Source organism: Varroa destructor, unplaced genomic scaffold (assembly GCF_002443255.2).
Source record: "Varroa destructor unplaced genomic scaffold, Vdes_3.0 BEIS01000005.1, whole genome shotgun sequence".
Taxonomy (NCBI): Eukaryota; Metazoa; Arthropoda; class Arachnida; order Mesostigmata; family Varroidae; genus Varroa; species Varroa destructor.
The window spans coordinates 21,145,871-21,158,316 of NW_019211458.1; the positions used below are offsets into that span (position 1 = coordinate 21,145,871).

A 12,446-nucleotide genomic window follows, 5' to 3' on the forward strand; every position below is an offset into this window, starting at 1 on the left:
TAGTAGTTCTCTAATTTCAGTTTTTTTCTATCCTGTAGGAAGCCAGCGAAGAAATGGCGAATTCTAAGCGCCCGCGATATGATTATTCGGAGTGCGACCTGCTTTAAAAGTGGTTGTTATAAACGAACTAGAAGTCAAAATGCAATTCAGTATTTTATTATATCATGTGATAATAATTATCATCTTATATAAGGCTATACAGTAATAATAAAGTAAATAACAATTATTATTACAACAGTTATTATAAAAAAATATCGATTAGTTTATTTTTGTTTTTCTCTTCGCATTTACGATTGCGTTTTACAACAGTTGCAAATATACACATACACTCTGTTGCCTGTGTGGTTTTTTCTCTCTCCTACTTACTACGTTGTCATGATTTTATGCAAAAAATAATCCTCTACCTATAATTATTATTATTATAAATATGATAGTGTGATATAAGTATAGAAATTATGTTAATATCGTGTGTGATTGTGTTGTTAAAATAAAAGCAATAATAATATTTCTGTTATTATTACTCATTATAGTGGTATCTGTGTACTCTTGTATTTTGCACGCCTCTCTCCCTCTTTATTTCTCTCTAACCCCCTCTCTCTCCCTTTTTCGCTTGCGTTCGGTTCCTCTTTTTCTCGCTCGTTTTCATTACATTTTATCTTGTCATTCTAGATGAGAAAAATAAATAGCTGAAACAATATGTTCATTGTCAAATCTCTTTCTTCGTCTAGGTTCGTTCACATATATGTATGCTTGTTTTACATATAGATATTTGTTTTTTGTTGCTAGTAGCATGGCGAATGATACTCGAAGTGATGAGAATGATGACACATCAGTGAGCTCTCAGTTCCTTCCCCTGTCGTGCGGGTGAATTTTTTTTACGGAGCTTTAGCCTTTCTTTCTTGCTATTTGTGGCCTATGTTATCATACCTAACATGGAACCAACCAGGAATATACTAGCAGCAGTGTGTTTGCTCGGTTTGTCTCCGTTGTGCTTTACTTCTTGTTGTATAGAATTGTAGTGTTACATATGTCCTGATCACGATAGCCAAAACGTGTAACCATCATATATATATATATATATACATTAGTTATCGGTATCTTCGTTCGTCCAGCGTTTTGGCGGCAAAAAAATGACTGCGATGATGAATGTAACGCCTTAATTGCCTGATTTGAGCAGTTCCATGAGACAGCCAACGGCGCCAAAGTAGCCCTAAGGAAAACACGAGGTGGTAGGACACGAAACAAGGGAAAAAGAAAAGGAATTCATCCGATTAGAAAAGAGTCAACAATGTTGTCCTTGAATATAATTTGTTTACATAGCATAATCATCTAATCTAGTCCCGCAGGATAGAACGCGATTTCATTCGACTCTGTAGGTAATACGGTTATAGTATGTGCTCTGTCTACTTACTTCATGCTCAAGGAAAAGCGCTTTTAGCGTGCCCTTGGACCAGAAATGCATTGCATAGGCAAGCATCCGCATGGAGAGTGCGTTCACCCGTAAGAAGTTTCCCACAAACACCACACGGGTTATACCCTGAAATAGACAACTGACTGTAGCCAATGCTATCGTTTTGATTTACGCTACAAAGAAAAGTGACTATATTCTCTATTTAGCAGTTCACATGGTGAGCCCTCATGCATAGGCACACATTTATTGGATCGGGGTTTCGTACTGAAGACGACAGAAGGCTACAGGAAATGCGTACCTCATTAATGGCGCACATTCTGGCGATGGAACCGATATTGTTCGTGATTGTGGCAAGTGTTGCTCGGGCTAGATCTTCCTTAGTTGCCAATTTTCTCCGCCAAGCACAGTTCATATTACCAAATGACGACGCCACAGTATCAGCTCGGAGATCAAATTTTGGATAGTCACCTCCATAGATGTCCTTGACAAGCTTGTCGACCTTTTGAGAGTCACCTTTTTCGGCGAGTTCAATCGCCTCTTCAAAAGTCTCACAGCCTGTCAGTAAACAGCACAGACCAAGAAACGTTCCTCCGCCCAAACTACGTTTATACAGGATGGCGACGTAAACAAAGATAAAATAGATGGTTATATATTACTTAATGTATATATACATATATATATATATATATGCGATAACACCATATTATTTTATAAAGGCGTAGCCTACTGGAATCGTAGCTAATTATCCATTATATATAACAAGAGGTAACAAACGTAATAACTGCCCGGTGCTCCTTTCTCTTCGATGCTTTGAACAGCTCAATAGGCGGTAAAAATCGCAAAAGCAGAAAAAAAAAAATTAACCATTGTTTACCTGGTACCCGTCACACGTTTGTACTCGGTTGGCGAGTAAACGGCCAGTATGCTAACGCCAGAACCGATATTTACAACGAGGTACGGATATGGATTCGAGAAATCGTACGGAACTTTCTCGCATTGACGTGAGTCCATCGGACAGCGGAAGTAGTAGCACTCATTGAGAGGATTGCACGCCTCTATATAGTGAATTCCCCGGATCAGTGAATCTAATTCGTCAAATTTATGTAACGTTAAGTTCAGCTCCTGAAAAGGGGAAACAACAACCATCGAAAGCACGGGCGGAAGAGCAGACACCGCAAACATACATGGGATTGCAATGTAATTGTTAGTGAATCCTATCGAACAGTGATTAACGAATGTAATGTAGCTGTCGAACTAGGTCGTGTACAGAAGTGCTTGTTGAAACGTATTGGAACTGTGTTATGGGTGCATATTACCAGTATTATTATGATAGGCATTCTCCCGTTACTGTTGTTTACACTAGCGTTATATCATTATTCTGAGATTATATATTCATGCACAACAGGCAAATGGACACTTTTTATTCTGATCATAGCTATCATGACGCTCACGGTGAAGATGGTAGATTTTAGTGCTGAAGAGATTCGGAGAAGGAAGAGAGTCATGCCGTTCCTATTTAATAGGTTCTATCAAATTTAGTCGATTGGGTTAAAAAGGTAAAAAAAACCGTTAAATTTTCACACCTTGCCTACCTCCCGGAACTGCTCTTCGAAAAAGTGCGCCCCACCACCCGTTGCGCATATGGTCGTCGCCATTGACGCTATCCCTTTGCTTTTGGCAAGCGCCATAAACGCCTGCATTTCAGACGTTGGGAAGCGAATGAAGTGCAGTGTTCCCACTCGGCCGCCCATTCGACAACGCTCCATCTCGAGATGCGTATCCCGCTTGCCAGTCTTGCCATAGGCTTTGTTGCTCTGCAAAGTAAAAGAAAAAGAAACGAAGTGTAAAAAAGAAAAAGCGCAACAGACAAAACGAACGAACATGTTTATTTATAAACATTTACATGTTTATAAATAATAAACAGGTAAATGAAATATTCGGTAAAGTTTTCTATCGTCGTATCATATGGGCTGTATTTTAGTGAGCTAGCTACAATGGCCTTAACCGTTCACGGTGATATTCCCTCTAAAACAAAAAGAGGTTGACTTTCGGAATGATGAATAGTTAATCATTTCACCGAACGTTTATGAACAGTATTCAGTAGCAATCTACCGAGGGGATTATAAAAATAACGATCGTTAAAAACACAATTATTTTTTCTTTTACGATTTTTCTCTTGCGTGTTCCGCAGGTTATACTAACTCAATACTGAAACTACTACTCAATACGTTTAACAGTGGCAAACAGTGCATTCTAATTACATCGTCTTGTTAGACATGCCTAAGCATGAACGGTGGCAAAACCGTCATTTGTCCAACCACGAAAAGTATCGGTTGCCAGCTTTGCCACACCATCTAGCCACTAACCACACTCCTTCAGTACAGGCACATCCGCTGAAGGATATAAACAGATAGGCAACATAATGTGGCATTAGTGCAATACAATAGGATGACGAAAAGCACCGTAAGGCCAATGGAAGACTTGTATTTCGTCGCATTGTCGTCTTACCTTCGCTCGTTTCGACAATGGTGGGATGAACGAAATAAGGGCAGCGGACATGACAGTTGTTTAACAATAGTAACAGTTCTTTAAAAAAGGCTATTTAGATAATAACGGTCATTATTTTTTTTCATATTTATATACTTCTTTTAACTGTGTCAGCATATAGGGACGTTATTGACTGCTAGACTTATTCTCGTAGAGAATTGTTTTCATGTTTATAGAAGGCAAGTCAATTGTTTTGCCTAAATACTGCAGCCATGACCACCGCTATTCCAGATAAGTGATACGCATTTGATTGAGGCATTCAAAGATATAACGTTCGACACATGATAATGCAAATAAGATTGTTACATAGTGATGTTATTCACCACACACGATCACACATGAAGTACGGTCGCGTATTGCTTTGCGTTAACGCGCATCATCTTTCGGCATCGGATAACGAAACGAATAGCCAACAACCTTGAATTTTTAGTTCAAAGCAAACCTAATTTGAATCTGGTCATTTTCACTACTACATCGTACGTCAAACATGAGGTTTGCAGTTTGCTTTCCATCTCAGTTTGTCTAAGAGCTCAAGCCAACATCGTACGGGCAACGATTCTCTCGTTAACGCTAAATATATAATGATCACAACAACAAAGAGCAGAGCACGCTTTTAATCCGACCTGTATTCTAAAGTGGAACTCTAAGTATAAAATTTACGAAACAAACGAGAACAAACTGGACCAGTCGGGTCCACTCACTTGTTATTGCCCTGTCTCAACGAACAGATACCACCGCGTGTTTGTTAGAATTTGTTCTCGTGTCATGCTCGACCTGAATAGTTGGGTCATGGTGAGGATAGTGACATTGATACAATGAATTTATTTGTGATACCTAGCATTCACAAGGAACGTACCGGAACTTCTCTGTTTTGCGTCCCTGTATTTTCTTTGGTGAAAAAGAGAAATTGCTAGCGAATAAAGTATAGCGCTGAGACTATTCCTAAAGTGGACACGATCTCGTATAACGTGCCCGTATAGTCTTACAAAACAAATCATCGTCACTTACACGTAGCTGAATGCAATAGCGAATGCTGTTTCGCGTAAGACGGTAGAATTTTTTCACGGAAACAATGTTAGCACAGTCTGTTTGGATTCATTCCTTTACTGGCATACACTCCAGAAATCGCAGCGATTGTGGCACGCCAGGTGCCGCGAACCAATCCTCCCCTTGGAGCGTACTGCTGACCTTGACATGCAATCACGCCACATTCGGCCTGGGAGCGCTCGACATATTGTTGAAAATCAAAATCACGTAGACGAAAAATGCCCTCACCCGATAAAACTTAAAGATAGATAAGCACGTTCCGTAGAGACGAATACGTACAGCTTAATGAAGTTATGTGTGTGCGTGTCTATGCGCTGTATATGAGACACCAATGAAATGCATACAAAAAATATGCCTAACTAATAAATGTATGGATTTGCTTGCCTGTTTTCTTTTAATGCGAGTAAAAGCGAGTTTATTCCGTTGATGAGCATCTCAAGACGTGAAGCATCAGAAGAATATTTATTCTTGCTTCTACGTGCCACTGGACGTGACGCAAAATAACGACAACCTTATTTATGAACAGCCAACTGCTGGTGTAACAATAAGTCAATAAAAGAGTCGCGTAAGACTGACACGCGCTAATACCAGACACTTACGAAGTCTCGTCATGTGAGTGCGAAGAGCTGGTAACATGAGTATTTAGCGTCAGGCTATTGTGCGACAAAAATGACACAGCAAAGGACAGTCGTATGAGTTGTCGGCTCTGCTATAGAAAAAAAAAAGATTAATTTGATTAATGTAATATCTACCAAGTCTCATCTAGGTGTTCTGTTAGAAGTTGAAAACTTTGTATACTGCTATTGCCAATATCTTACTATCCGATAACGCCCTGCGAGGTGTGATACAGTCGTCAAATATACAGTGGTAAGCGTTATGATACCCAGGTGTAGCAAAGAAGGATAGCTCAGTTGGATAGATTGCAATATCAAAGAACATACGCGGTGTTAAATTAAACAAATGCCAAAATGCCATCCGCCGAGTTAATGATAAGTCTATAAAGACTGTATTAAGACCGGTTGTCGGACACTAAAAAAGTTGTAGCGGAAATTATTACAATCCCAAATGAGAAATGCTAATACCATCTCATTTCTTTGGTTAAATTTGTTATGCCTTATATATACGCGGAGTGAATTCTTGTTCAAAAAAATTTACTTAAAAGGGATTTTGCCTCGTAAAAATAATTGTTAATTGAAATCTACGAATGAAGTGAAATTACGAGATTTTTGGATGGGTCTGCCTCGGCTAGGAACGGACTACGTCCGTTGGTGACTCACACAAAAGGCTGGAGCTCCATTTGGACAGAACCTCACTGCTCTTCACACGCAGATCAATTTGAGCACCTCGACACCAAAGTGGGCGTCAGAGATAAGCTGAGTTGTGGTATGTTTGTGCGGACTATACCGATATTAGTGGAACGTCTTGTCGAAAACTCAGCGCTGACTTCCTGAAGTTATTTTTAGATATTTCTCTTCATAAATTTGTTACACAGACTCACAATTTCTATTGGGCGAACGGGGTCACCAGTTCTACTGATGAAGGTCTCGTAATCCTGGTATGAAAAACACACATTACAGTTTTTGGCAATCCACCTGGTGTACTACCAGCCTAGAAGCCACGTTCAAGCCATTTACGGCAAAGATGTAAGTCATAAAAAACAATATAATCAAATCAACTGAACCTGTCATTCACTGCCAAAGGCAGGACCTCACCTTGAGGTAGTGTTTAATAGTCCGCAGGTTTTCATGCTCACTATTGGTTTCATCAGGACCGAGATCAGTTGGCTCGAAATAGACGAGTTTAGCCAATGTGCCCCCAATGTCCATGCCGAACCACGGCATCGCTGAAACAAATCAAAATTGACATGTTAAAATAATGGCTTGTTCTTTCAAAACAATTTCTCTGTGCTTATATATTATATAAATTTAATCTATCCCCATTTACGTAACCCGGCATCATCGTACTCATTAAGTCTTGCCATTCGCATGTGCTGAGTCAAATTGTTTAATTATTGCTTAACATGTTACTACCGCTGTTTCAACTAAAAAATACCTTTCTACATAATAAGCTTCCAATAATAATTTTTCTACAATAAGTTCGCACTCCTTGTACGTTTAAAAGTCATGGGCTAGACTTGGCGACGAGACCGTATCTCATATTAATTGTACGGGCGGAAAACTTTCAAGCAGCTTGTACTACAATGGTTTTTTGAAAAGATTTCAATAGATGTTATTGTAATTGTCTTCGTTATATTCACTTAAATCTATCTCGTTTTTTAAGAATCTGCTTCAAAAAACGTCTTAGATTTCGGAGATATTAAAATAATTTAGCTAGTTTTCCAAAAATACACCCTTGAATTAAGCTGAATAGATTTATCAACTCAATTTATTCAGTATAACATCGTTCTGAGCGATTCTAAACGCCATTGAGACAACTTTTTTAAATATTTCGACGACGTTCAGGAAACGCACTGAACTGTTCGCACACGTGAATTAGCAAATATGTTATGCAGCGTCTCTATAACAGGCTAAAGCTTGGCCTTGTACAAGTTTCCTTTATACCAAACGCTTTAGCGTTAACCCGTTTTATTCGGACTCCTTTTTTTGGATCCCATCAACTAAAGACATATACAAGTAGATTGATCTGCTTTTGTTATGGTCTATCAACTTTGCATATTAAGCCTGTAAACCGTTGAGAGATACTCATCACATTGCTGCTCTTAGTACAATTTTACAGTAGAAAATGACTTACTCAAAACGTATGGATTTTGCCCAATAAGTGAAATAGTAGCGTTGGTTTCAAAACAGGACGGACCCTTGCCCATGTTTGTTTCAGTAATGAAATATAACCCTTAAGAGATTTTCCTTCAATATGGATCCATATTAGTAATGTTCAGAACATCTTTTTGCTGTGTGAATTATAGAAGGATATGGATATTTTTCTATTCGAAAAATTTTTCTTGTTCTATGACCAGTACGGGTCGACTGCTGATTTCCTTGCCCCTGTTGATTTCTCAACATCCGTTTGGTAATTCAGTTATTTACAAACGATAGGCGTAGAACTGATAAATCAGTCACTGACATTTGATATTGAAGGAAAAAAATTTTTAAACTGTGCCTCTACGTAGTCGTGAGGCGGCTTGAACATCTCGAATACTTCAGCAGGTCCGAGAAAATTGACGTATGATTCGCTAAAATACTCTAGGATCATGCGAGCAGTTTAGAAATGCAAATATTGATTTATCAAATAGTGCATAAGAACACGTTTTTGGAGAAGTATAAAATATATTGATTGCTCTTTATAATTAGCGTATTTTTGTTCGAGATAAGTAGCCATGTTGTTTTGCTCTTTGTCATCTTAATACTAAGTCACATTACATTAGTTAGATCGTCTCATCATGCGTAATAGAGTGGTGTGTAATAGCACTTACGGGGCTTGGCATTTTCACCATCGGCGCCTGGCGGAGGCATCGGTGGTAAAAACCTACTGGTCAGGCTGAATTTTCTCACATCCTTCGGTTCGTAGTGAACGGGAGACGAATGAACAATAATCTGTGCACCGCGTTCGGTGCAACTGTTATGCTCCAATTTCCTCGGTAATACGGGTGATCTATAATACCCACGCAAACGAAAGGCAAACAGTACACAAAGGAACCGCGAACAAAAAGTACTCCGTTAATTACATGCTTATACAATCTGTTGAAGGAACATAATAAACTACGCAACTACTTAGCCCCATTGTCCTTATTGCTAACGAGAATCTAACTAGAAATATTAGTAACGATGCTTATTGACAAAAGATCACAAAAAATATTAAATTAGACATTTATAATAGCCAGTAAATCAAATCCAAATTAATTTGGCATAATCACCAGTACAGTTTCTTTTTCTTTGGTCAAAGTGATGGCTTTGATTTAATATAACTCCAAACATTAGTATAAATTTAGGTAAAAACGTGTTATTTGCCACTTGGAGCGCAACACCATACCATAAAACATCGAATAATGTGTGCGGCGCCGAAAAAGCGTGAAGATAAAATTTGAAAAACCAATAACAGCTTAAATTCCTGGCTTGCATTTTAAGCCTATCTATTGGTTCAGTTGTGAATATATGCTAGAGGCAAAAATTTCCATACATCTCTTAAAACTTATCTTCGTCACTCTGATTTAGAAACAGCTATTTTCACGAACGGTCAAATCATTCGGCCTATAGAATAGCCGATACGTTACACACAGGAGCAACCGAACAGAGTCTCGGTGTTTGTACCAGTAGTAGCAAAGCGGCTCCAAGCTGTTTATTTCGTCCTTCTCTACGCTCCTCTGAGTGATGATTCATCTACTTACTGCTGCTGCTGTTCGTTGCTGAGGTTGTTATTATTGCTATCATTGTTGTTGTTTTTGTTGTTGTCGTCGTTCATATTGAGGTCACTGTCTTTGATCTCTACTAACTCAATGAATCCGTCACGAAGGGTCCACTTGAACATAATGCTCAATTCGATGAACGATGATTCAATCGGCAACGGTCCTACATATAGCGTGTAACCACTAAACGAAAATACTGCGCGTAGAGGCGCACACGTTCTCACGTTTAGATTAGCTTGAGAGATATGCGCGCACCATTTAAAATGGTCCTCCAACTGTATTTCGGCAGATGTCCTCATTAACTATCCTATATTTGTTGACGTGTTCTACTTCACCGATGACTGCTAGTCATATTAATCCTGTTTCAATAATGCAATGCAGTTTCCACTACGATGGTCTAGTTAATTCTTTAGCCATATTTTGCTCCCCAAGACTAATGGCGACTTCGACAATGGCAGGGGATCTTTAAGGCAGCACTACACGGTAATAGCTCTACATTAAACTTACTGGCTTCCGTTTTCTCCACTCTAGATCATCACCTTAGTTCTGATCACTGCCGACCCGCCTTTGCGAGAGCTGCTTGTATTATTGGATTGGATTCGCCCTAGACCTCTCACAGCTGCCTCTCTCATAAGCGCTTCTTTGATGTCCGAATGGAGGAAGTCACATAGTTGAAACGGCTTGGAGTCGCAGTTGACACTAGTGCTCTCAATAAGATGGAGTTAATCTAATGATCCGCTATCAAAATATAGACACCGGTGAATGAATCTTCGCGCATCAGCTACCTGATCACTGGCTATTGCGGTTATCACCTCAATTCAACTTAGATAGGGTTTACACCACGCTATGTAGAGGTACTTAATTCGCCGACCTATCTATCAATCTAGCCGATCCAGACCAGCTTACTTGCAGCTGAAGTAAATCACAGCTATCTCAGTCTTGCTGTCTGGGTAGCTTCGTATTTGCCTGGCTGTCTGTTTGGAAGTTTTCCGCTCAAATAGTTACGTTTGGTAAGGGGTTCACAAAAGTGTTCATCACGTGCCTTCAACAATGGGTCACCAGCGTCGCTCCATCAGGCCCGTATAGACAGCTTAGCCCAGCTAACCTTCACTACAAAGGCATCAATCGCGATTGCCGTGAGTTTTTCGCAATCTACAGTAGTCCACAATTGTTGAGCCCGGACTCTTCAGCGATGGGTCCTCCGCCGACGCCAACGATGTGCTAATGCGTTGCATTAGTTAGATTATTATTATTATTAAATATATATATATATATATATTAGACTCTTGCAAAAAAAGACGAAGTAACACGACGGCGGCAGTAGTCAATCAGTTAGGCTAGCTGGCTGGCTACTAAACCGGCGGCCGTAACAGACGCAAATAAAACACAGACGTTGCCGCTATCAGTTGACAACGGCGACGGCTGCGCCAGCAACAGTAGCACCACCACGACTACCAACATTAGCGAGATGATGACCAAGCGGCCCGCACCGACCGCAAGAAGATGCGTTCTCCCGCTGCGACTGTGTGACGACAACTGAATTTACCCTTGTTAGCACTCCTGTCAAAGAGACGGCACGCATCGGTGTGGCGGTAGGTGGCGACGCGCGCGGGCACTTGTACAAAAGCGCGCACCACCCTTGTACTGGCCTATAGCATCGGTGCTCGCGTTGTCACCGCCGCCGGCCGGACGTAGACGACAGCTTAGCCACTGATGTGGCTAAAGCAGTGGCGAAGAGTGCTGCTACCGCTGCCCTTTCCACTGCTGCCTGCTGATGGTGCATATGCGTTTGCTGAGACTTTTGTCGTCATAGGCGTTGTCGCCAAGATCAACGCCGCAAGGAAGATCACCAATAACGCAGACGTTACCAACACCTGCAGAAGGTGCGGTAACGAGAGGGCGGGAAAGTCGTCGGCAGGCTCCAGCGGCCACTTCAGTCACCAAAACCACTGAATCTCTTAAATTTCTATTCGGCTAATATGTAGAGCTACAATATTAACTCCACTACGGCTTTGAAGACACATGAGAGAAGTGGGAACGTTTCGATTGTCCGTAGGTCATTTGCTGACTTTGAGCCGAAACAACGCAAACAAACGACAATTACGGATTGCGTTATTCAACAATTGAAGGAAGGTATTGTACAGACTTTAGCTATGCCACGGTCTGTCCATATAAACATAATGGTTGACGGAAAACAATGTCGATATAGTATAACATAGCTACCGAACTTCTATATGTAGCCATGTATGCTGTCCACATAGATATCTCACGTGATGCGTCAATGTCAATGACGTGTATAAAGGCTTGATAAACACTCAAACATGGTAGCCCTTCAACGAAACTGAAATAATGTAGTGATACTCACATTATTCAACCTCATTGAAATAATCAAGTGTTTTCATTTCACTACTTTACTATTTTTAGCTGGGCTAGAAATTAGCCGGCCAACTTCTAATATAACAAACAGACCCCATAATTGTCTCTAGAGAGTGTTCTATGGACACACACGAACTTGGATGGTCTTGAGCATTTCATATATAAACCCAAACACCCAAACTGCTGATAGACTCAGACCTAATCGGCTGACCAGAATTCCCTCGGCAGCCATGAACAACTATTGCCTAAGGAAATTTCGACTACCATCGTATAATCTTTTTCGTTTAGTAATCACCACTGAGTAGTAGCTATCATACGCGTCTACCGCGCATTTTAATTTCACCAAGGGTACAAATCCAAATTTGTGTCAAGGTTTTTCGACAATTTCAATCGGAATCAACTATTATTAACGGCAACTGAGGTAACGACTGACTAATGTATTTCCACAGAAACGAATAGACGAAGCATCGCTGGTTACAATGCTCTTCATTGAATGAGTTCACATAAATAACAAGCCCGTCGTTTACGGTTAATGAATACTACCAGACTATGTCTAGTCGGCATCCATAACCACAAAATATTGGTCATCGTACAAACAGTAGTAATTCAAGATAAGATTGTTGACCTGCACCGAAGTCGTTAACTTGTGACATTTGTTTACTTTTACTATCATTTAAGAACAGCATCAATGATATCAAAAGGTTT

General features: G+C 40.1%; 1 protein-coding gene and 1 long non-coding RNA gene across 4 annotated transcripts; both read right to left on the minus strand.

The window, feature by feature from the left end:
• Positions 1-238: 238 nt before the first annotated feature.
• Positions 239-10,955, minus strand: LOC111250809 (pantothenate kinase 3-like). Of its 2 annotated transcripts, none has more exons than XM_022806589.2 (8): positions 9,348-10,955; positions 8,436-8,614; positions 6,718-6,848; positions 3,004-3,225; positions 2,286-2,533; positions 1,710-2,010; positions 1,412-1,537; positions 239-1,210 (listed from the first exon to the last, which is right to left on the minus strand). In XM_022806589.2, the coding sequence occupies exons 1-8, from the start codon at positions 9,662-9,664 to the stop codon at positions 1,157-1,159; spliced, it is 1,578 nt and encodes a 525-aa protein (XP_022662324.1). In that variant the 5' UTR covers positions 9,665-10,955; the 3' UTR covers positions 239-1,156. The 2 variants fall into 2 exon arrangements, with proteins under 2 accessions (XP_022662324.1, XP_022662323.1); XM_022806588.2 differs by having other exon boundaries at positions 2,995-3,225; positions 9,348-10,949.
• On the minus strand, positions 5,151-6,711 carry LOC147755416 (uncharacterized). Of its 2 annotated transcripts, none has more exons than XR_015328883.1 (3): positions 6,283-6,711; positions 5,605-5,711; positions 5,151-5,174 (listed from the first exon to the last, which is right to left on the minus strand). It is a non-coding gene; the product is annotated as an uncharacterized LOC147755416 (long non-coding RNA). The 2 variants fall into 2 exon arrangements; XR_015328882.1 differs by having other exon boundaries at positions 5,152-5,174; positions 5,605-5,714.
• Positions 10,956-12,446: the final 1,491 nt, after the last annotated feature.